The 24,891-nt window shown below is 50.5% G+C and overlaps 1 protein-coding gene and 1 pseudogene across 1 annotated transcript; one reads left to right on the top strand and one right to left on the bottom strand.

The window, feature by feature from the left end:
• Positions 1 to 1,210: 1,210 nt before the first annotated feature.
• FAM89A (family with sequence similarity 89 member A) lies at positions 1,211 to 23,778 on the top strand. The gene is made up of 2 exons (XM_007173779.3): positions 1,211 to 1,559; positions 18,191 to 23,778. The coding sequence occupies exons 1-2, from the start codon at positions 1,287 to 1,289 to the stop codon at positions 18,452 to 18,454; spliced, it is 537 nt and encodes a 178-aa protein (XP_007173841.2). The 5' UTR covers positions 1,211 to 1,286; the 3' UTR covers positions 18,455 to 23,778.
• On the bottom strand, positions 1,781 to 9,434 carry LOC130705066 (short coiled-coil protein B-like; annotated as a pseudogene).
• Positions 23,779 to 24,891: the final 1,113 nt, after the last annotated feature.

Below are 24,891 nucleotides of genomic sequence, written 5' to 3'. Positions count from 1 at the left end.
GCGAGAATATCTGCCAATGTCACAAACATTGATTCTGGAGAGGGCTTTAAGGGGGGTGGTAGATTAAAGGGGTAGAACCCCTCAAAAGCGCAGGGCTCTTTTATGTTGAATGCCTGAAGCGCTCAGAACACTTTATAATTGTGATCCTATTGAATGCATTTAGAACAATTAAGTCCCTTTTATAGTGAAAACCAACGATCAATGGGCATTCCATTTATCCACTCTCTATATACTGCAGTAGTTTTTAATCTGCAATGAGGTTGTCTCTGCAAATCAGTCCCTAACTTCTGTTTTTACCTTTTCTGTCTCTAATCTGGTTATAACATTTTTATTCTTCCTCCAAAGGGTAGAGCCTGCTTCTCTCTCTCTTTTCTCTCCCTCTCTGAGGTGTGAATCGTGTTTATTTTCGCCTCAGTGATGACTAGTTTCTGAGCGATAATCCCGTTCTCCACTCTGCTATTTCCGTTTAGAACGACCCTCGCGTTCACAGCCAGGCTGAAAGACGTGTTCGTTCGCATTTTGAAGTTCCCAAAGTGGACCTGGCGCTCTTCTTGGCTGCTGTCGGCACGGCTGGACGTTGCCATTTACTGAGAAGGCCAGCGCGCCCTGGAGTGAACTAGTGACTCCAGAGCCCCGCCTGCTCCCCCCTCGGTCAGCGCGGACGCCGCCAGGTGGATCCTGGCTTCCGGGGACGGTGACGGCCGGCGGGATCACCAGCGCGGCCAAACCTCCCCGACGTCCTGCCCGGCCCGAGGGGGAGCCTCTGTACCCCGACTGCCCGCACCAGCCCGCCTCGTCGGGTGGCGTCTGAGGCGACCCTCCCCCATCAGTACTGACAAGCAGCTTTGGGGGCTGGTGGCGGAGCCCACCTCGCCGGGAGTGGGGCAGCCCGGGCAGGGCTTGATCGCGCGAGGAGGGCGCGGGGGTGAGGCCGGAGTCTCGAGAGGTGCTCAAGGTGGCGCCGGGGATGGGCGCAGCGGTGGGGGTGGGCGCGGGGGGTACGGGGTAGGGGTCCACGGTGAACTGGGACGCGGGGGTGAGCGCCGAAGCGCTGGGGGTCGGGTGGGTGCTAAGTGGGCGGGGCCGTAGGAGAGCCCGGGAGGTGGGGCGCCAAGGGGGCGGGGCGGGGACGCAGGGAGGGGCGGGGCGCGGGGCGGGGGCAGCGCGGCGGGGAGGGGAAGTGGGCGGGGCGCCGCCGGGAAGGGGGCGGGCCCGGGAGCCTGGGCCCCAGGCGGCGGCAGCGGCGGCGGAGGAGGACTTGCGGGCTAGCGGTCTGGCCGAGCGGGATGAGCGGGCCCGGGGCAGCCGGCTCGGTGCGCGGGCTGCGGGTGGACGGGCTGCCCCCGCTGCCCAAGAGCCTGAGCGGGCTGCTGCACTCGGCGTCGGGCGGCGGCGCGTCGGGGGGCTGGAGGCACCTGGAGCGGCTGTACGCGCAGAAGTCGCGCATACAGGACGAGCTGAGCCGCGGGGGCGCTGGCGGCGGCGGGGCGCGGGCCGCGGCGCTGCCCGCCAAGCCTCCCAATCTGGACGCCGCGCTGGCCCTGCTGCGCAAGGAGATGGTAAGGGAGGTCCGCGGGCTGGGGCGGGGGGTCCTTCCCCTGCCGGCTCGCCGTCCCGGGAAAGTTGGCCGGAAGTCCCCGCGACACCCGCCAGTCTCCGGCTCTTTTGCCCCAAGCGCCGGCGCCGAAAGAGGGACACTGTCCGCTCTGTGCCCGCGACTGGACCCTCGCGCTGGGAGGGTACCCCTCTCAAAAGGCAGCTTTTTGGAGACCGGGCTCCCCTAGTCCGGCCCCAGCTGGCTTAGAGACCCGGGAGGCGCGGCGTGGGGCTGGCGCTTGGCCTAGGGCCGGGGGCGGCTGGTCACCCCTCCCCAGAGGACGGCAGACCCCCCGGGTCGGGGAGCGGCCATCGCTGCGCGCGAGGGGTTGAGAGCTGTGTGCGATTGTGTTTTCCTGCGCTGAAGAGGAACAGCTTTTTGTCCTTGCGAGTGTAGACGGCAGATGGGAACAGCCCTCGCCCCTCCCCCGCGCCCGAGGCGCCGCGTGCAGAATTGGATTACGGCGGAGCGGCTCCGGCCCACAGATGGCCGTGAAAGCCGCCGTTCGCCCTGACCGTGTCCGCGCGGTGCGCCGACACCCTGAGCGCGCTGGAGAGGAGTGGGGCGGTGGCATCCTCGCCGTCTGGGTGAAGCCCGTGCAGGTTCTTCAGGTTGTGTCCGGGCTCCAAACAATGGGGCTTGGTTTTTCGAAGTCGTTGGGAAGTATGTTAGGTGTTTGTGGACTAGGACGCACGACTTAAGGTGACGCCAGAAGCAGCTCAAGGGCAGGGATTTGGGTGGCAGGGAGCCTTTCTCCAGCCTTCTCCAGGCTTAGGCCAGCCTAGAAGAGAACAGAAAAACTTCCTCCCTCTAACCCTCCTGCAGGGCCCCTGAGCACCTTCCCCTGGCCACCCTCTCTCTTTTTAGAATTTGCCCATTCCTTTTACCTAGTGCAGGTTTTTCCCCTCTCCTGGCACAGGTAAATACTTTATTAAGAAAATCTGATATATGTAAACTGCTTTTTCCCCAAGAATAAATTTGCCAAAAAATTTATAATAGGAATCCTTTAAATATGCCTCGAGTGCATTAAGATATTCTTTAGAAAAATTCAATTTATGCGTTTTTTCAGGAGCATATCTGTTCTGCAAACTAAGAATTAAATCTAGAAAAACAGCCTTAACACCTTTTAATCAATTAGATATCATCTTCCCACTCTGTGGCTGCCACTGAAGTGATTTCCAGTTCTCTCCGAAAAGATTTTTCTAAGCTTCTTACAGAATGACTTAAATTCCAAGCCAACTGTTTTAAATTTATTAATAAACATTAATCGACACCAGCATTGCACAACTGGTAAGCTGTGTTTTAATTAGATAAATCTACACCGAGTATGTTTACAGCCTGAACTTGGATGCAGCATAAATACGGGGGTGAAATAGGAAGACCCATTCTGGTTAAGTTACCAGAACAGAGACAGGAAAACCTCAGAGAGGTTTTTTCCTGTTGTGAAGCTCTCTCTGCTTTGTAAAAGTGCCTTGGAGTCTCACATACTCCCAAGTGGGAGTAAACATGCCCTTCCCGAAAGTGTTTTTCTAGGTCCCTCCTGGTGCAACTGAAGTATAGCCACAGCCTTCTCATTATGCCTTGGACCAGAGCTCTCTCAAAGCCTAACTATCTGAAGCACAAGGAAAACAAACAGCCATCTTAAGTCTGTCTGATATTTAGCTGAGATAAAGACAAAATATGGCTACAGGCCTTGACAGGTCCCTTCCAAGAAATGTCACAAGGTCTTTCGAAGTACTCTGGTTTTTTGGCTTTTTGAGATTTACTAACCTAGGGCAGTGGGGTCTGAGTGGTCACCTCAAACTGAGGTTCCCACTGGGGGGCCTTGCAAGATCAGAATGGAGAGTTCGTGCCTGAATTACCTGCCTAGTAGTTTGTGTTGATCTATTGACTCTGAAGGCCTGAGGTCAGATCTGTGTCAAGGGACCTAACTAGAAGTCCTGGCAGAATGAAATTAGTTCCTTTTGAAACAGTCCTGTGCCAGCACAGAAAGAGGGCCAGCTTCCAGCAGCAGTAGTGCGGAAGGCCTCAGAAGGTGGCTGCATTTTAAGAAGAGAGAGGGTGATAGGAGACTAGCAGCACAGCCGGCCCGAAGGGCGCTCCCATTGGAATAGCGCAGGAGTGGACATTGCAGCTGCGAGGGGCCGGGGGCCGGGGCAAGGTGGGTTGTGGAAAGCCTCAGGTAGCAAAGGCACGGGTTAAGCAGGAGAGCTGGCTTTGAAGCGTTGATGTGATAGCAGGGTGCTGAGGAGGGAGAGCTGGGCCTGGCAGATGCTAGAGGTATGGTCGGGGCAGGTGAGAGCTTCCGGCAGCATGGGGACCCGGGAACGGGAAACAAGAATCAAATGGGAGCTACTTCTCTGAAGCAGAATCTGCAGGAATTGCTGATACAATGTTAGGAGTCAGGGATAGTGATGCTGAGGGACCAGAGATGACTTAAGTGTTTTAATGGAAAGTGCAGCTAAGCAAAACAATGAAAAATTACAGTCCTAGCACCTGGAGATAATCACTGTTAATATCTGGGTATATCTCCCAATAGGCACGATGTAAATGCTTTCCTTACATCGTCTTATTTGAATTTTATAACTTCTCCACAAGATAGGTACTGAAAGTCTCTGTTTTTAAAAATATGACTCAGAATTTAAGTAACTCACCTAAGGGGGACAAACTCAACCAGATGTGTCCGGCTCCAAGACCCTGTTTAATCACTGCATTTTACTGCTTTTGGGGGGCACATATTACAAATACTTTCTAGGTCACTGTATACTATAGCGTCTTCTCTCACTCCATAGTGTGCCATTATACGGCAGTCATAACCTTGATAATCCGTCATCGGGAAAGCGGGGTTCATCACAGCACTAGGGGAGTCAGGCGGAGTGGCTGCTTATGGGGGAAGGGGGTTTGCCATTACATCAGCGGAAAGAGTATGTTAAACATTTCAGAATGTGGAGCTGGAGGCTGGCAGAGTCTGGCCTGGAGATAACTGATGGATGGACGGTGAGGGCAGAACCTGGGGAAGCTGGTGTCCAGGGGCGCCCGTGTGGGCAGAGGTTCTGTCCCATGACTGGCGACGCCCTGCTCTGCTCTGAGGGTGCTGGTTTCCTGTCCTCGTAACAGGGTAACTCTGAAATTCTGTGCCCCTGTGAGTTCCCTTCCCCTCCCCTAGCGAGCTCATTTGGAGAGCCGCGAGGGTCACACAGATGCTTATTGCTCTTTAGACCTGAGAAAGTCCTTTAAAACAAGAAGCTGAGGTTGTTGTTTGTTTGTTTGTTTTCCAACATCAGAGAATATTTTTGGATCATATTCAACAGATGTTGACCAGGTGTCTGCTAGTTATAAAGTGTTGTGGAGGATACAGAGGTGAATAGGAACTATCTGGGTGTTAAGGAGCTTATAACATCTGGTAGAGGTGGGCCTCTTTGCAGCAATATGATTGCTGTAGTTTAGACCACTGGTCATTTTTTCATGTCTGAAGACTCTGTATTAGTAATAGAGACTCAGTTTGAACCAACTCTTGCAAAAGGAGAACCTTGTAGGGCTGTGTGTGTACAGAGACAGACTAGAACCAGGGTTGATGGGGAGCCCAGGAAGGCCACTGTACTCTTCTTTCCCCTCCTTTTTATGTAAAAAAATTTTTTCCCTACATTTTGGAATGTGGCTGCGAACAGTGTCCACACTCCTAGTTTCAGCCATGTTTCTTTTTTAAAAAATATTTATTTATTTATTTATTTGGTTGTGCCGGGGCTTAGTTGCAGATACAGGGCTCCTTAGTTGCGGCTCGCCGGCTCCTTAGTTGTGGCACATGGACTCCTTAGTTGTGGCATGCAAACTCTTAGTTGTGGCATGCATGCTGGAATCTAGTTCCCCGTCCAGGGATCGAACCCGGGCCCCCTGCACTGGGAACACAGAGTCTTATCCACTGCACCACCAGGGAAGTCCCTCAGCCATGCTTCTTACTGTCACTTTGAAAATACTGTGTGGAAGGATGCCAGTGGGTCCAGCTTGGTGGGGTCTGGCCGGCCTGGGCCAGCTATCGGTGACCGAGGGCAGAATGGTATTTTACTAGGATGGTATGACCATGTGGATGGGGTTCGGGGCTGGGCATCCCTCAAAGAAAGAACAATTTGCAGAAATGGAGCAGGGGGCAGCTGTTCGACAGCCAAAATACTAGATGTCTACCGCAGACCTTTTTCTGGATAAGAATACTTTGCCCTCAAGGGCCCCATAGTTTAAAAGATTTTCATCTGCCACGCTGACAGGCTAGCTTGGCTCAGAAGATCTCGGTTGGCGTTTCAAATCCTTGCGTGTGGTTGAAGGACACAGGTGACTCTCAGGGTCCCCAGGGACCTGGCACACACCTTTCCTTGCAGGGTTCTTCAGAGGCCACTGGCCAGCAGCCCTGTGGGGTTAGCCCGTCAAGCTTAGGTCCTCAAAAGCGTCCCATGGAAGCGGAGAGACACACGAGAGCCTCAGCCGTGGGGCTGGGAGATGGCCGTGTCTCTCCTCAGAGACATGGGGTCCGTGTCTTCTTGGGTTCCGCTCCTCAAACCAGCAGCACGTTCTAGTAGCTTTGAAGACTCTTTGCCTCATTTTTTTCTTTTTTTCTTCAAAGTGTCCAACAGTTGCTTTGGCCACCCACTTGTGCGTGAGTGGGAGGAAGTCACCTGCACAGAACTTTCGAGTTCCAGAACTGCAATGGTTTGGGTGAAGAATTTGATCTGAGAAAAAGGATTTGATTCCTGAGAGCAGCAACACTTATCTTTCCCGCATGTCAGTTGAGACAACAGCTAAAGGCCTAACGAGCTTGTCCAGTGAACTATATTCTAGGAGACAGGCATGAGCCTCAATAGTCCAAATCCCCGCAGAGTTCAGTCCTCATCCTACACACGAAACTAGGGTCTCAGGAGGTTTGAGTCTTTAAATGGGTTTCTGGTTGGAGGTCCAATCTTGAGCCAGGCCTGTGAAATGCCATCTGGAATAAGTGCATTAGCTCCCAATGCAGCGTTCTTGATTGACCTTGGTCAGAGGCGACTGGGGATGGCCGCTGGCCTTTAGTATTGTCTTTGTGTTTCCACTGGTCTTCTCACCAGTATGGCTTATCTTGGTGTTCCCCAAATGGACCAGCAGCCCCAGAGTCCCCTGTGGTGCTTGCTAAAAATGCAGATTCCTGGGCCCCTTCCTATACCAACAGAATCAGAATGGGGGAGAGGCAGAATCTGCATTTTTAACAAGCTCTTTGAGAGCTGGGAAGCTCATGAGCCGGACATCAAGAGCTTGAATCCTGTTATTAAATTATGTGATATAACTTGGGCAAGCCTCTTCATTATTTTAGGCTACAGGTCCCTTATTGGGAAAATGAGATTAAATGCCATAAAGGATCCATTTGGCAATAGTAGTATAATTCTTTTCCCCTCATGTTTTTATGGGTCATTATGGTGCCTGTAGAAGATGTTTGCTCTGTCATAGAATAACGTGGGCACGGGGGCAGGTCCTCCCTAATGCGGTGTGCTTAGTGCCCCTGAGGACCCTTGCACAGCTATACCTGCTTGTTGCAGAACCACTTAACGCAAAAGACTGGGAGCAGAAAAGGAAGAAGGGTGTAAGTTTGCTATTCTTGGACTTCGTTCATCAGAAATTTGGCTGTTAAAATAGTTCTTAAAGATTTTAGGCCATTCTTACCATGTGTAATACCTGTCTCCATCCCAGTATCCACGCAATAAAAGCAAAAGCTAAAAGTCTATATGATAGTTCGTGCGTGTGAAAGCAGACTTGTGTCTATGGGGTCATTGGCCTGGTTTCATTCCCTTTCAAGGTTATCTCTAAGTGAGATTATACTTACAGTCTTAAGATTTGAAGATGTAAAGGATTGAAAGATTTTTTCGTACCACTTTCAACTTTTATCTATTACTGTACCTCCCTGTAGAGACTATAAATTCACATTTTTCCCGACTCATAAGTCTCTCACGAATAGCGCTGCCCTTCTGCTTTTTCTCCCCCTTTTGGTTAAAGGCATTCATCTGTTAAGTGTGGCTCTAAAAGTGCCCCAGTTGTTGGCACTTTGGGTACCTCTTCGTTTACGGAGCCAGTGCCCAGGCCTTTCTGCACCCTGCAGGCCATCAGCGTTCCCCGCTCTGGGCCCGGGCCTGACGTTGCTGGAGATCTTCGAGGCCGCGTGGGCAAGGGTGTTCAGAGAGGGCTCAGGAAGAGGACCACGGCCCTCAGGCAGCTTCTCCCACCCAGCAGCAGTCAGAAGCTGTGCAGTTTTGCTCCTGCAATGCCTGCCTCAACACTACAGGGACTTCAGAACCCAATTTGAGAAGCTAAATTTCTCACGATACTGCGTAAGAAACCTTACGGACAGATCACAGAGTCCCTGAGCAGGAAACCAGCCCTGAGACTGGCCAGGTCAGATATTTGCCCCCTCTTGCCCAGTGCTATTCTCCAGAGCCCTGGCCTCCTGTTCACCTCACTCCTTGCCCATATTCTCCAGATGTTTCCAAGTGATAAGTAGGCAGGGCTCACAAAGGCTGCTCCTTCTTTCCTGTAGCTCATTCCCCCACAGACATAACAGAGATGTTCATTCTCCCCCAAGAGACAAACCCTTAGCCTTCCTTGTGGATCTACAGAAATTCGTTAAGAGAGGTGGCCTTCTCAGTTTTTATGAGCGCTCTCTGTTCACTTCCTTGATTGGCCCTAAAGAGCCATGGGCTGGCCTCGTTTTGCAGGTCAGAGAATCCTGTCTTCAAGTATTCGGAGAGGGAGGTGCTGTCCTTGACTGGAGAAGTGGAGTGGGGGGTGTGTCCTCTGATCGGTGCTCTCTAGGGGAGGGGTAACGTCTGTGGGATGCCAGGCCTGTCCCAGCCTGGGGAGGTGGGGCTGAGGAAGGTTACCAAAATACGTATGGAGACTAGAAACTTGGAAGGAGGGTGTTTGGTGTATTCTTAGGTTGTCAGCTGTACTTAGGATCGGCAATAAAATAGCCAAGTTCATGCAGGTAAAGAGAACCGGCAAGGTGTTTAAAATCCCTTGTAACCACAGATATGCAAATTAAAACAATAAGGTATCATGTTTTACCTAAAAGATTAGCAAAGATTGAAGAGAATGGTCATAGTGATGGTGTGGGTTTGGGCACCGTAAGCACCGTAAAGCACCGTAAAACAGAACGGACACCAACCACTTTCTCTTGCTTTTTTTTTTTTTTTTTTTTTTTTTTTAAAGGATTTTCTTATTTATTTATTTATTTATTTATTTATTTTTGGCTGTGTTGGGTCTTCGGTTCGTGCGAGGGCTTTCTCCAGTTGCGGCAAGCGGGGGCCACTCTTCATCGCGGTGCGGGGACCGCTCTTCATCGCGGTGCGCGGGCCTTTCTCTATCGCGGCCCCTCCCGTCGCGGGGCACAGGCTCCAGACGCGCAGGCTCAGCAATTGTGGCTCACGGGCCCAGCTGCTCCGTGGCATGTGGGATCTTCCCAGACCAGGGCTCGAACCCGTGTCCCCTGCATTAGCAGGCAGATTCTCAACCACTGCGCCACCAGGGAAGCCCCTCTCTTGCTTTTTATGTCAGTTGTCTAGAAAACACTAGATGCTGACATGAAGTTTTCTGTATATTGTCCAAGAACTTGGTTTTCTGATTTTTAGCTTCAGATGGTCTTCCTTAGCTGCATCTGCTCTTGCAGAGAGGCAATTTCAATTAGTTGGATATCATTCAAGACAATGACAAAATGCAAGCTAACCCTCAAATGTGTGTTGAGTTCCAACGTGTCATTAATAAGTCGTGTTTTTTCCTCTAGTCCCACCTGATTTTTAGCATCAACTGCATACACGTTTGCATTCCTCATCTTGAGTAATGAACTTTCAGGCCTTGGACACAGATCCTTGATGAATGGTCTGCTGTTTGTGGCCCCAGGATTGGTGAAGGATTGGAAGGAGGGCATCCCATTCCCCTTCTCTGCCTTCTCCCCTGAAATTTCATTTTCATAAATTTATCTTACAGAAATAATCACACAAGGGAATAACAGTACTTGTACCAGAATATCTTTTGCAGTGATATATAGTAGTATTCTATAATAATAATATATAACAGTGATAGAATACTGTATAGTTGTTGAGAAGAATGTGGTAACTATGTAAATAAACATAGGTGTTCAAGGTATGGAAAAGTAAGTTACAAAACAGCACATGTATACATTTGTGTATGCATGGTGTCTTGAGGGACACATGCTAAACAGCTACAAGTGGATATGTTAAGAACAGTGGTTCTTAAATTATGGTCTGAGGACATCTAGGGGTTCCCAGATCCTTTCGGGGGTCCGTAATTATGTGGTGGTCACCTTGACAAATGTGATTTTCCAAAATAGTACCTAAGAAAATGTATCGATATTTCGAGGAGCTAAATAATTCAGTGAATCATTTTTCCACATTTTTCACACAACCAACGCTTGACACGTGGTTAAAAGATCCATTCAGAGTGCGAGACTGGCGGGTTTTAATGAAACAGTATGAGGAGCTCATTTTGGCATAGTTTCACATTCCACACTGGAGCCAACTTAAGGATAGTGTCAAAGAAAAATAGCCACAATTACCTGAAAGGTGATTAAAATACTCCTCTTTTTCCCAATTACATATCTGTGTGAGGCCAGGTTTATTTCAACCAAAAAAAGCATGTTACAAGGATCAAGTACGGAGCAGATAAGCCAGAGATTAAAAAGATTTACAAAATCTCATTTATAAAAATGTTATTTATATTAACAATGGGTGTAGTGTTTTTGAATGGATTACTATTAGAGTTTCTCAGTTTCAATTTCCAATAAGGTGACTATTGATAGGTATAACTCACGTAAACAAGAGATCCTGGGGGCCCTCAATAATTTTAAGAGTATAAAGGGGTCCCAAGACCAAAACATTTGAAGATTGCTGCTTTAGAACATGAAATTACGGAAGACTCTTTGTATAATTATGAGCCGTTGACTTTTTAATAGTTAGAATATTTTATTTTTGTAATCGGGAAAGTTAAGGAAGGTACAAGGACGTTTCTTAAAGACAATGGTTGATCGCTTTTCTTCATCTTTACCTAGGACACAACGAGAGGAAATGGGCTTCACTGGTACTGTCATTACTTTAGGTTAGAGATGAGCAAGAATATCTTCATGAGAACTGCTGAGTTGCAGAATGGGCTCCATCCATCAGTGCGGATGCCTTCTGGTGTAAGCAGAAAACTCCACTCAAACTGCCTTTCCTCATCAAGGAGTTTATGGGAGAGTGTAGAGGTGGGCCGAGCTTTGGGTCTGGCTTAATCTCTGGCGAGGCCACGCATCTGGTCTGTTTGCAGTCTCTGAGTCACCAGGGCTCTTCCGAGGCGGTCCTCAGCTCAGCGGGGCTACAGTGTTAACAGGAGACGAGGCTGACTGATGTGCGTCCCCCTGGGGAGGAGCCGTGGGACGGATGGAAGCCTGCTTAGGGAGCCCAGAATCACAGCATGCCGGGGAGCTCGGGGTCCTGCAGGGGCAGCTCTGTCCAGCTCCGGCTGCTGAGTTCATAGCTTTTTCTCTATTAGATCAACACCAATGAAGCTGTTCTCTTTGGCTTTCCTTTTCTAAACAGTATGCAGGTCAGCGTCCTTCTGTCAACACATCCTTTATTCAGAAATCAGGTTATGATCCCTTAGTCACTGCTTTATTGCATTCCAGTCCTGTGGATGCGCACTAGACACTCTCATTAAACCGGGGGCATTTACCAAGTCTTGTCTGAAATAAATTTACAAGCTGTTCATTGGATATGCTTACTCATTCATTACGTTTTTAGAAGATAACTTTAAAAATTCTCTTGTTATGAATTAATACATATTCACAGTAGAAAATCAGGAAAATTCAGAAAAGCCCCAAATAAAAGGCACTTGTGATCTCAGCAGCTTGCTGCACTGCAGCTGACGTGGCGGCATCTCCCAGTGTTGTCTGTGCAGGCAGGGCAAGCTGATGGTCCGGCATGGACGCTGGGGTCCTACCACCTGCTTGCAGCCCCCTGCTGTTAGTGAAGGGCCTACATCTTTCAGGGCTTCAGTTTCCTCATCATAACAGAATCCACACCTACCTCACAGAACAAGGATGAGGATTACCTATTTGTGTACAGCTGAGATTTTCTACTCCACGGTCCCCAGAAATGAACTGGTTAGCTGGTTAAAAGTTACGTGAGGGACTTCCCTGGTGGCGCAGTGGTTAAGAATCCGCCTGCCAATGCGGGGGACACGGGTTCGAGCCCTGGTCTGGGAAGATCCCACATGCTGCAGAGCAACTAAGCCCGTGCGCCACAACTACTGAGCCTGCGCTCTAGAGCCCACGAGCCACAACTACTGAGCCTACGTGCCACAACTACTGAAGCCCGCACGCCTAGAGCCTGTGCTCTGTAACAAGAGAAGACACCGCAATGAGAAGCCCGCGCAGCACAACCAAGAGTAGCCCCCGCTCGCCGCAACTAGAGAAAAGACCGCGCGCAGCAACGAAGACCCAACGCAGCCAAAAAAAAAAAAAAAAGTTATGTGATGTTTTAAGGCTTTTGATAGACATTGCCAGTGAGTCCTCCAGAAAGGTTTTACAAGCATGCAGCCCTATTATTACTAGTTTTTAAAATTAGCAGTAACATGCTTGTTGGAAAAAAAAAATTAAGCAGTACAGAAGGCCGTGAACATCCAGCCACACTTTCCAGAAGTAAATTCTGCTAAATGGACATTTTCTCTTCTAGTCAAAAGCTTGCACATGTGTGTGCATAGATGTATAAAGTGAGATCCTACTAAACATACTATTCCGTACCTTGAACTTCCGTGCCTAATGGTGTGTGTTGGTCAGTGTCCTACTCTAGTACTTCGAGAGCTTCTCTGTCTTTTAAATGACTACCTGGTTTTTATTGTATGACTATAACATAATTTCTTAAGTCAAGTTTCTATCATCCATTATGTTCCGAACTGAACTTTCACCCGACAGACTTTTTCTGCATCTGTCCCCGTATTTTGGGGCCCCCTGTACTGTAGTTCCTGATTCTGTAGCTTAACTTTGGATCTATACATCCCTCGCCCCACGTGAGGTGGGATGTTTTTCATCTTAGGTTGAGGAATCACAGCGATAGGAGAGAGTGGATTGGCAGGGGAGGGGGCTCATTGCCCATGCTGGCATCAGATCTGCTTCCCCTGCCCCTGGGCCCAGGCTCCTATACGGCGCTGGGCACAAATAAGGCCATTTCCTTGTATGTTTGTCTTGTTTTCTACTCACTGCTGTGTTTGGGAAGAAGTTGCACTGGTGGATTACCCCAAATTTTGTTTTTAGTTACTTAAATAAAACAGACTGTTTTTCTTAAATGTATTTTTTACTTCTGAGAAAATCTTAAAATTTTTCATGATGCTTTGTTTTCAATCAACATAAATCTCCCATGAAAGTCTTCTTTCATCTTCTAGGCCTTGTACCCTAATGGTAATGTTTCTATTATAATCTGAAAGTCAGGAAGAACTTCCTCCTCAACACCACCCTCCAAAGATATCCAGAGGCTGGGTGACCCCAGACCCAGCTGGGAACCACCACCCTGTCTGAGGTGTATTCATGGGGCCAGCCCACCGTGAACTCCCGTCGCGAGCGAGGGTGGTTCAGGATTGTCCGGCCCCATCGTTGGAGATGTTGCGGATTGGTGAGCCACCTGTGTGTGCAGCAGGCCGCGTGCAGGGAGCTCTGCTCGTGGGAAGAGTTCAGGAAGGAGGCAGGAATCCTGAACAGAGAGAGGAAGGAATCGCGCTAGCAGTTTAAAGAGATGGAAGCGAGTGGCTTGTTCTGAATTGTCTCAGAGGTCTAGAACAAGGGGCTGCCAATTACAGGGTCTTAGAATTCTGTGTTTTTCTACAGTGAGCCTGTCTGAATTTTTCAACTGCGCTTTCAAATAAGAGCTGCATTTTCTGAATCCAGCTGTGAATCAGGAGAGCAGCTGTCCTTTAGGGACACGTCAGTAAGGTGACAGGCTTCTGCTTGCAGGGTGTGGACAGTGGCGAGGGTTAGTGGGCTTGCTGAGGGCATGTTCCCCTGCTTAGCTCCCCACCCCCGCCTCACTTTCTTCTGGAAGAATGAGAAGTTCTTGTTCATGGGTGATTTCATCATGTCCTAAAACATAATTGCAGTTGAGTTCTCTTGGCGTCAGTGTTGAGAGCCTGCTTTCTGGCCTATCATGAGTTTGTCTTCCAGCTGCAGATGGCTGGCTCTGTAATGAGCGCTCAGGAAGGAACCTTGGTTTTGTGCCTTCTCCTGTCAGGCAAGAGGTGAGTGCTTTTTTGATGACGTGGCGAGAACCACGTGGTCTGTGGCTTTCCTCGGGGGGACCTTGGTTTGGAGCCAGGGGCCTGCAGATCCTAGTGCGACCCACTGCCAGGACGCTGCCAGGCGTCCTCTGGGAGGGCATCGAGGTCTCCAGAGCGAGGCGCTTTCCCTCGGGCAACCAGTATCCGAGTTTCCTCTGCAAGGTTCTGCACTGGGTGCTGAGGGACCCAAAGGGGAGATGGGTCCCTGTCTCCTGGGCTCCTCCTACAGTAGGAGAAGGAAGACCGTGTGTGTACCTGTAGCATAAGGTAGAGAGTGATAAATGCCATGAGACAGGCAGAGAAGGCAAGGGAAAGCGAGGCGCTCGGGTGGCTGAGCCCATCCAGGTCTGAAGAGTGGAGGAGACCCTGGGGCTGGGCTTCAACAGATGTAGCTGGAGACGGCCAGGGGACACTCGGGGTGAAGGGGCCTCAACCTGAACAGTGCGTGAGGCGCAGGGGAGCATAGTTTCAGACCAGATAAGGGGATGCTGCCTAGGGGTTTTCAATTTACGTCTAGAAAATTCAAGTGCAAACGTTCAAACAAGCACAGCTGGGGGAGAGGGGTCCTGGCTAGGAAGCTCGGTTGTTCCTAGCTTCCTGTCTACTTAGCCCATGTCCTCCTAGCTGATCTGGAGGATTGCTGGTGAATCAGAGGAAGTGGAATCTAGCGCCCGAAGAAGGAGGTCCCGAGAAGCTGGGTGGGGTGTGGGCGTGTGCGTGCACATGTGTTGCTTTTAAATCCCTGTAATCCTGTTCAGTTAGTCCAAACGCTTGGCATCTGTTGGCTTGTATAACAGGCATGTACAGGGCTGCGCTGTATTCCTAGGCTGGTCAGACTTGGTTTCTAGGCCAGCTTTCTGCTCGATGACAAGGCAGCTTTGTGAGTCACTGGCTGCCGCGGTGCAGAAAGGTCCAGGTCATGATCCGACTCCCAGCCTAGTGTTGTCTCCCACGTAGGCCTGGGAATGCCTTGGAGGACCTCGGCACCTAAAGAGAATAGCCTGGAACCTCGCTTCGGGGGTGGCACGGCATCGTGGGAAGTCGGGGCCTCTGCAGCCTGTCAGGGGTTGTAGAGCCTAGTTTTCTGCATTCACCTGTGCCCACTGCATTCCAGTGGCCCAGCAGGGTGACAGACCTGGGCCAGTCGCATGTCACTCCCTGCTACTTCTGTCTTTTTCCCTTACAGTTTTGGGATTCCCCCAACCCTACTGGTATCAGAGTGACCCAGTAGAAGCATCTCCAGGATTCCGGATGAATGTCTACTACGACTTTCAGAGCAAATATTGGTGGTACTCTGTGGAAGGCGTGACTTCCTTTATTAACGTTTATGTTCCCTGTATAAAATCCTAGAGAAGGTTGGGGCCATGTGAATTTGCCAAGTCTGAACCTTGTGGCTTGGTTGTTGTATTCAGATCCGGATACCGTGGAGGAGGCTTGGAAAGTCCAGAGGAAAGAACTAGATGATTAATAGAACAGAGAGTCATCACGAATAGTGGAAGGACTGAGGATATTAGCTCGGAGAAGGCAAGTGGTTTAGGGGGTGAAGGTGGTGGAAAGAGATTATCCTCAAAGATTTAAAAGGTGGTGAAGAAAGAGAGTAACTCAATTTGTATGTGCAGCGGCGACACCTAGCATCAAAGGGCTCGCAGAATTTGACTCGGTATAAAGAATAATTACATCGGTTTGAAATGAACGAACTGGTTTGCAAGGTCCTCTTTGTTGGGGTTTGAAGTAAGACGTGGGAGGGCCTTTCCTCCTTGAGAGTCTGCAGTTACCACTGCTTCCCACAAAGCAGGCTGGCAGGGAGGGCGTGCATCCGGTGTGGCCGCCCCGGCGACGCCGCCCACACTCCGGGCCGGGGACTCCCGCTCGGGATCAGGGCTCAGGGGGCGGAGGAGCGAGGCGGCACGCGGGCGCTGCCCCGGCCGGAGCTCCCAGGTCCCTGCCATTCCTTTCCAAGCTGAAACCCTGAAGGCCAGCAGAGTGGAAAAGAACAGCGAGGAGGGAAACAAGGGTGGCAGCAGCTGCCGCTCTTTTCAGGAGCTGAACACTTGGTCTGCGGTGCTGTCACAGCTTGGATCCGGGCCGGCGGGCGGGCGCCCGGGGCCGCGCCGCGCCCCGGATGCGGCGCCGCGCCCTGGATGCTGCGCCGCGCCCCGGATGCGCCGCCGCGCCCCCTGCCGGCCTGCGGTTCCGGGCGCCCAGGACAGTCCCTACACGTGGCCCAGGAGAGGCAGACGGATACTCCCGTCAAGAACCCTGGTTCTTCACTAGAACTGGACTTCAGGATCATCTGCGTAATTTTAAAAACACAAATGTCAGGGACCCCACTCTTCCGACATACACACGTACATGTGTGCGCACTCAGGCGCGCGCGCACACACACACACACACACACACACACACTCATTAGGAATAGTGATGGTGTCTTGTCCCGACAGTGGGACATTGTGGCCGCCCGGTCACCTCTTGGTTTGCCTTCCCTGTTCAAGGTGTACTTTGGAGAGTAGGATGCCTTGGGGCATGTCTGCCCTTCAGGAAATGCCTTCTCCCAGGCGCTCGCCGTTCGTTGAGGACTAAGAAGCGGTGGTTTAGGACAAGAGCCCAGTGTTTGCGTAGCCGCAGATTATCTGGCCCAAAGCCTCCATTTATTGACAGGTTGAGGGCAAGGGCCTCAACAAAGCCATGGGAAGTGCCGGAGCTGGGCCTGGAGGCCACGCCCCCGGCTTGTGGCGAGGTCTCTTCCTGGGAACAGCTTCTTTAGGAGTTCTAGGTGGAAGGAATTCTAGAATAATGGGAAACGCTCCAGAAAGAACAGGACCTGCATCTCCGTCTGGGTCTTCCTTTGAGCGTCTTGGCTAATATGCAAAGGCGGTGCGAGCGGCTCCGTTTCTGTGGTCTGTTCGGCTGTACTGGAGGGAGGGCTGGTGACTGGGAGTGGTTGACGGTGTGAAGAGTGACCAGGAATTTATCACCCAATCTTGTCACCAGGTGACCGCTCCTTACTGGGCCCTAGCTTCCCTTGTGTAGAAAATCTCCCTGCTGGGTAATTATAAAGACTAATTCCTCTGACACTCTCTGTGTTTTTCTGTGTATTCTTCCCCGTGCATCGTGACTGCTTTAGCCTAGAGCTTGATACACAGGAGGCATTTGATTCCTGTTTATTTAAATGGTTGATATTTCATTTGATCCTCCCAATAGATTAAGAGAAAGTATTCCATTTTGTCATCAAGCAAGGCATAGAGATGATAAATGACTTGCTCAAGGGCTGAGAAGCAGAAGGCAGTTCTTGTGGCGTCTTGTTTAGAGTGTCTCCCCTCGAGACTCCGTGAGGTTTGCCACCCAGCTGCTCTGCTCGGGGTCCCCGTCACCAGTGGCCTCCCTGGGGCCTGAGTCAGAATCTGCAGGCTTAGCAAGATCCCCAAGTGGTTCTCATGCACAGGAAAGTGTAGATGCGCTGGTCCAGGCTGCATTTCTAGGTGAATTAACCCTTCTCCCTTTGGGATTGTTGGAAACGACGCATCACCTGTCCTGACTGTGCTCTCTTCCCTGGGATGGGCCGCGGGGAAGGGAGGAACCTGAAGGTAAACAAATACGTGACTTTTAAATGTTCTTGGTTCTGTCATCACTTGTGAAAATAGTTCCCAGGAGAATCTGTAGCGGTCCCGGGTCTTACTAGGCTGATTCGGTGGCCGCTCTGGGGAGTGATCCCACAGCCATCTCAGGAGGAGATGTCCTCTTGTCCAGAGGAGAGGGAGTCTGACCACTTGTGAGCCTGGAGATGGAGCTGGTTGGAGGGTGGGCGCTCCAAGGGGCAGTGTGTGACACTGACCGGTGAGCCAGTGGCGGTGGCAAGGAGACTGTTGCCCCAGGGAGGAGAGACGGCCGTAGCAGGGCAGGCACACGTGGGTCTTCTCTGAATCTGATGGTGGCAAGAGGAAATGACACCCTTGAATCTTGCTGTCCAAAGTGAAGCCAGCTGGGGCTTCCAGAATGTGCAAAGCTGTTGCTCTGCAGGGCGTGCTGGGGCCCCCGCCGCCCTGCGGGTGTGATCCTTCCCTGACATGTTGAGTAACGTCTGAGGCGTGGGCATCACGTAGTTAAGGTTTTCTCCAAACTGGAAACCCGAAGCATTCAGTTGATGCTCTGCGTCGTTTGCCACGTGGATAGAATGTGCTGGCGCGGGCAGACGGCTGGCTGAGGGTACAGCTGAGATGCCACTCCACTGCTGACTTCTCGTTTTTTACCTGCCTGCCCCCTTCCCTCAAGGTTGGCCTCCGACAGCTGGACATGTCCTTGCTCTGCCAGCTGTACAGCCTCTACGAGTCCATCCAGGAATACAAGGGAGCATGCCAGGCAGCGTCTGGCCCAGACTGCACGTACGCTCTGGAGAACGGCTTCTTTGATGAGGAGGAGGAGTATTTCCAGGAGCAGAACCCCCTGCACGACGGGAGGGAGCGAAGATCCCCGAGGGACCCCTCACTGCCCGTCTCCCCGCTCTGCAGCGGCGACTGGATCCTGGAGTCCATCTAAAGGGCCCTCTCCGCCCCCACTGCGGGCCGTCCCCGGGCCAGTGGGACCAGTGCCGCCAGTTTAGTTTGCAGGCAGGGAGATCTGCCTGGGCGCGGGGCCTCGGGCCGTTTCGGGGGCCCCTTTCTACTGAGGTGACCTGGAGGCGTTCAGCAATCTCCTCACAGCCTGGTCCTGAGGCCCTGCGGCCAAGGATTTGTACGGAGAGCGTAATGAGGGGGTCCCTGGAGAAGACCTTCTCGGGTATTTTGTGCGAGATGAGAGGACCCGTGTGTAGCTGGCCGCTTTCTCACAGGTAGGGTTTGCCTGCAGTTTACAGTGTAAGAGAGCTAACACTTCCCTGCTGCCCTTCCTCGGTGTGTTCAGCAGCCTCTCCTGCTGTTTCCTGAGCTCTGAAGCCACTGGGTTGAGCTTTATTTATTTGTAAGCTGCATTACTCATGGTCCAGGTGACTCAGTAAAAGCTTGTCACTGAAACAGTAAACATTTCAGGTCACACCAATCAAGAGAACTGCATTCTCTTAACCTGTCAAAATTTTTTGTATCATTGTTTGTCCAGCAGATGTGGGAGGAAGGAAGATAGTACAAAGATACTTCAAGTGGGGAAAAACACTGGAGCAAGCTGTGTTTTGTATCACTCACGGCAAGGCGGTGAACGTTTTAGGTTTTAAAGATTCTGAATGTCAGCTACTATGTGAGAAAGCAAACTCTTCCACTCAAAATGGTCGTCACCTTAAGCCTTACTATATTTATTAAAATCTTTTATGCACACTTTACGCTTTGTAGGTTAAAAGTGAGGATAAAATGCTAAACTGTCTGTGGTTGTGTATCGATATTATTTTGGTCTGAATTAAGAATCATCAACTTCCGTCACTTGAATGCGTTGAATCCGATCAACTACGGAAAGAAAATTGCAGTTTGTTTTCTTGCCATTAAGAATTTGAAAGAAGCTTTATTCCTCTCTTAGCTCATCCTTGGAGTTGTTTTATCAATAGACTGCGGCTTACAGTTAGGTATCAGTGCTGTTCAGTCATTGAATACTCTGGACCCCGTGCTTCTCTTCTTCCCTTTGGTGCAGTAGTTGCTTATTAGCACCTTTTTGGGAGTCAGAGAGAGGAAGTAAAACTCACCATCGTGAACCAGCATGTTGACAGCCTGTTATGTACACAACGCCATGTCAGGAATTGGGGTGATATGCAGAGAAGGAAGAGCATTCCTGCTCATTTGCTATGTTGAAAGTCACCATTAAAATGAGGGGTGGCAGGAAACTGCCTTCAGCAAGTGGCGTGACTGTTCGGTGGGGAAAATTTATTTTATTTATTTATTTTTGGCTGCGCTGGGTCTTCGTTGCTGAGCGTGGGCTTTCTCTAGTTGAGGCGAGCGGGGGCTACTCTTCGTTGCGGTGCACCGGCTTCTCACTGCAGTGGCTTCTCCTGTTGCGGAGCACGGGCTCTAGGCGCGCGGGCTTCAGGAGTTGTGGCTCGCGGGCTCAGTAGTTGTGGCGCCCGGGCTTAGTTGCTCCGCGGCATGTGGGATCTTCCCAGACCAGGGCTCGAACCCGTGTCCCCTGCCTTGGCAGGCGGATTCTTAACCACTGCACCACCAGGGAAGTCCTCGGTGGGGAAAATTGAAAGTGGCAAAACCAGGTGAAGTCTGGTTGTCTACTGGAACCTCTTCCTTCGAGGCTGGGCCCCTGCTTAACAATGAGTTGAACCTGAGCTCAGCTGTTCTGAACCTTGGCCACGTGAGAATCACGTGGGGGAGCTTTTAGAACAATATCGAGCCTGGATCAAGACTCCCCCTTGTGGCCCCCTCGCGCCCACTCCACTCCCCGCTTCGGCCCCTAGCATCATTCAGATTTAATTAGTAAGGAGTGAGGCCTGGGCGCCTGTACGGTTCTAAAAGCTTCGCCCCCCCCCCCCAAGTGATTCTAATGTGGATCTAGCTGAGATCTAGAATTCAAAATGTAGTCCCTGGAGCAGGCGTCCCCGGAAACGTGGTGTAGAATCTCACCCCACCCAGCCTTCTGCCCCCGGCCGTGCATCTTGACACAATTCCTCCTACGATCATGCTGCAGAACGTTCCAGAAGTGCTGCTTTAAGTCAGCCCAGCACCAACACTGCCGCTCTCAGAGGGCTTCGGCCCCTCCCTGTAGCACTAAAGAATTGCCTGGCCTGCCCCAGGCGGAGCTTGCAGGGCTGGCTGTGTCTCAGGGAGCCCTCTGATTCCGAATGCTCGCCTTCCCTGGGTCTGCGGGACCTGCAGTGACTCCCAGGGCCTGTGAGTTTCTGGGCCTTTGTCTCATCACTGTGGGATGGCCTGTCAGAGTTAGAAGTGGAATGAATCAAGGCCAGCAAGGGGCCCTTCCCTTCCGGCTGGGCTGACACATTCCTCGCTCCTGCAGTGAAGTGGCAGATAGACATAAACCACTGTGGTGGTTAGTGCTGCATCTGAAATATATATAAATCACCCCAGACTTTCTCTTACTCTAAATGTAGTACACTTTAAATACTGTAAATACAGCTTGGCAAGGAATCTTAAAGTTTCCCAAATCATAAAATGTTTTCGAATATACCCTTCTACAAAGGTGCCACGGGGGACTAGAAAATAAATTCAGCTGGTTTCCTTTTTTGCTACCTGGCATAAGTCATTACCTTTAAGTTCAGAGTGGGTCTGTCTTGCTACTCGGTGACCAGCAGAGAAACGTAGACGATAAGGCAGTCCAGCGTTACCTGATGAAAGCTGAAGAAATTGTGAACTACTCTGTAAGGCGACATCCATAGTAGTTAAGAAAAACACCTCTAGCTTCCTAAGCATATGTGGAGTGAACTCAGAACTGTTGCTAATTTAAGCCTTGCAATTCACAAGCGATACTGTTCCTCTTATGTCCCCAGTGGAATTCATAGTCGGTTAACCAACCTGACTCCTTGCTTTCATGCCTCTGTAACCTAGGGTGATGTCATTCATTCAGCTAGCATTATCATTTAGCATTTTTGGGGATCACATTGATACGGGCGCCGAGAACAGATGAATAACGTGAAGAGCCTCTGGCCGGTACTCCGCTTCCACAAATAGCTTAGCACGTGATGTTGAGTACTGTGATGGGGGAAGTACCATGGGCCACTGAGTGCCAGAAGACTCCACAGCTCCTCGGGGATATTGGTGGAGATGACATCTGAGCTGGCTTTGGAGGCTGAATAAGTCCTTCAAGAGGCCAAGAGTGAGAAGGCAGATGTAGTGGCTTAAACAAAGTCTCCAAAAACTTTTACGTGCAGTGCCGTGTGCTTTCATAAAACACTTTCATTTCTATAATTTAAATGGGTTAAGTGATTTGCCTAAGACCATGGCTAAATAATAGCAGAGCTGGAGTTCTCAGACACAGTTTGTGCTTTACGTTTAAGGCGCAAGAGGTGCTGGGATAATGTGAAATCTAAGGAGACTGTCTGGTACAGCCCCTTCACCTTCATCACAGTGCTGTATTATTTAATGATTTGTTGTGTAGTGCTTTCTACTGGATCTTGGTCTGACGTCTACATGCACAGGCCTGATTTCTTTCAGAGCCTGTCATAATAAACATATGCCAAGTGTATGTGTGACCCAAAGACCCTACAGCAACCAACATCACTTCACTGGAGGCGAGTTGTCAGTGGAGTCTGATCTCTCTGCCCAAGGAAAACTTAGCGATTGTCAAAGCCCAAGCATGTCCAGTCCTCTTGTCTTCGTGGATTGTACTTTCAGTTCAGAGAGATGTATCTGAGCCCATTCTGTACGGAGGTGGTAGAACTTTGGATGGAAGGTAACATCTGGAGGTTACACCTGAAGAACAGCTGATGCCTGCTGGGTCAGTGTCATGGGTGAAAAGGCTATGGGAACGTGTGGGCCTCCAGACCACCTAGTGTGGGCTTTGGAGAGGGTGTCAACAGCCTGCCTGATGCCTTTGTTCTAATCAACTGTGATAAGGATGTATGATTTTCCACCTCACTCCTCTGGCCACCAGTTAACTGAGGACAGGTCCCTGGAGACCCAGCTTCCAACCTGGTTCTCCTGACTTTCTGAAGAACTTGCACAAGCAAGCTTAGCATCTACAGAATGTTGAGCACAACCCTTGTTAAATACATGAACAAAGCAAGATTAGCAAAATAAAAGCATGAAGCGATTAGTAGTTTAGGAAGAGTTACAGCCCCAGAGAGGCAGGTCCCTGTGAGAGGGGAGGACAAGAGGATGAGAGAATTACGCACTGTCAACCTCAGGCAAAAGCGCAAAGACCCCCTCTCTCTGCTCTCCGTTCCATCTCCAAGGCAGAAGCACTAATGAAAGTCAGTGACCAGTGGGGCCCCAGGAACACAGAAGCCACTGTTACTGGGAAGGCCGATTTTGGTGGGAGGAGTACTTGCATTAGAAATAGACGTGGTTAAAGCCACAGACACCATACGACCTGGGAGCACTTCCCAAGTCTCTCACAAGGGCAAGGTATCGGAGAAGAGAAGTTAGGACTTTGTTCTGGGACGTAGGGAAGAGAGCAGCTTACCTTTCATTCTCTCTCTCCTGCCCTCAGGGTGATGAGATGCCAGGGTGGGCTCAGGGAGAAAGGGCAAAAGAGGAAACCACTTAAGATGACCTCTAGGACATCATTTGTGTTAGAGACGAGAAAGCTCTGAAATTCCTAAGTCCAGCACAATGCTAGGAAAGCCATGGAGACTTGAGGTTGAAGGGCAGGCTGGTAATAGCGCCTATTCATCTGGTGTGTCCCTGTGCACGGACGCCTCAGGAATCTAGATGGAGGTGAGTTTGGAGAACGAGGAGGGTGCTTGCTAACCAGACTCCACCTGCAGTTGCTGTGTGTCCCCAGCCAGGCCATCGCCAGGAGTACTCCTCACTGGGCGCTGGTCCTCTCTGGCCGATCCCCATCTGCCTTCCCCGCGGAAGTACTAGGGAAGATGAGTTCAGCTCATTTCCCCTGGGGTCATACACCATGTGACTTTTCTCAACAAGCTATCAAGACACACCCTAAAGGACCATCTCATTCATCAGTAATTTACACTGGCTCAAGCACCCTGCCCGAAGCACTTCCAGCGTGCTCGGACCTCGAATTGGAAGGAGCCCAATATAAGACGTGGAGGTTGAACTTGAGTCCCCCAGCTGTGGAAGGAAGAGTAGAAACACGCCCCCTAGGGCAGAAGACACACTCTTGTACAGACATATGCCTGGTCACACATTTATGTATTTTAAATGGACTGGTACGATTTATATACCACCTGTGTTTAAAAAACGATTTAAGGCTGCTTTATAAAAATTGACACAACACAATAAAATGCAATTTTTATTTTTTTTAAAGTGGGTTTAAAAATCAGCACAAAGGGAATACGAGGGCAGGAAAGATGAGATGAAGCCAGGTGTAAAATCAGCACAGGAAGCACCTGCTGTGAGAAAGACAAGTAGTTCTATTTGCCCGCAGAACATAAATGAAGGAGTTTCTGACCTTGAATTCAAATGAAGGCCATAGATGGATGGAGAAGGCTCAGCTCTAGAGCAGGTGTTTACCTGGGTGTGTCCCTGCCAAATGAGTCCAAGCAAGGTGATTTCTGGAAACTACGGGAAGGAGTTAGAATGGCATTCTTGACGTGTCGTGAGGGAATCGTCAGAGCTGCACGGAGTCCACTCCCAGCCTATGCGGGGAGTCCCTCGCGGTGCCCTGAAATCTGTGTCTCTGTGACTCTGATGAAGCCACAGATAGAGGGTTAAGTTTCACAGGCGAGTCCTGCTCACATTTGGAAGGTTGTGTGTGTTTGTGTGTGTGTTGGGTGTGGAGTTGCTATTCGCCAGATAATTTTGTGATAGGCTGAAAAAATGGCCCCCCAAAGATATCTGGGCCAAAGATACAGTCTCTGGAACTTGTAAATGTTACCTTATTCGGAGAAAAATGCCTTTGCGGATGTAGTTAAGGATCTTGAGATGACCAGATCATCCTGAATTACCCGGGTGGGTCCTAAATGCTATCACAAATGTCCTTGTAAGAGAGAGGCAGAGGGGGAGGTTTGACTCACGGAAGCGGAGGTGATGTGAAGATGGAGGAGAGATAGGAGTGATGTGTCCAGGAGCCAGGACCTGGCAGCAGGCACCAAAACCCGCAAGAGGGAGGGAACGGATCCTCCCTTAGAGCCTCTGGAGGGAGGGTAGTCCTGTCCACACCTCGGTTTTGGCCCAGTGAAACTCACTCTGGACCTCCTTCCTCCAGAATTGCGAGAGAATACATTTGTTGTCTTAAGCCGCAAGCTTGTGGTAATGGGTACAGCAGCCACAGGAAACTGGCACAGATTTCTGGGCACCCTTGTGTTCCTCCTGCTTAGCTGTTTATCTCTGTTGCGACAGGACAGCATCATTTAACCTGCCGGCCAAATACACTGTGCCCACCCCCTTTCAAAATACCCAGGATACATTTCC

The sequence above is a fragment of the Balaenoptera acutorostrata genome, chromosome 16, assembly GCF_949987535.1.
Source record: "Balaenoptera acutorostrata chromosome 16, mBalAcu1.1, whole genome shotgun sequence".
Lineage (NCBI taxonomy): Eukaryota > Metazoa > Chordata > Mammalia > Artiodactyla > Balaenopteridae > Balaenoptera > Balaenoptera acutorostrata.
Note: the sequence above shows the minus strand (reverse complement) of the source record. Positions and strands in the feature narration are given on the sequence as shown.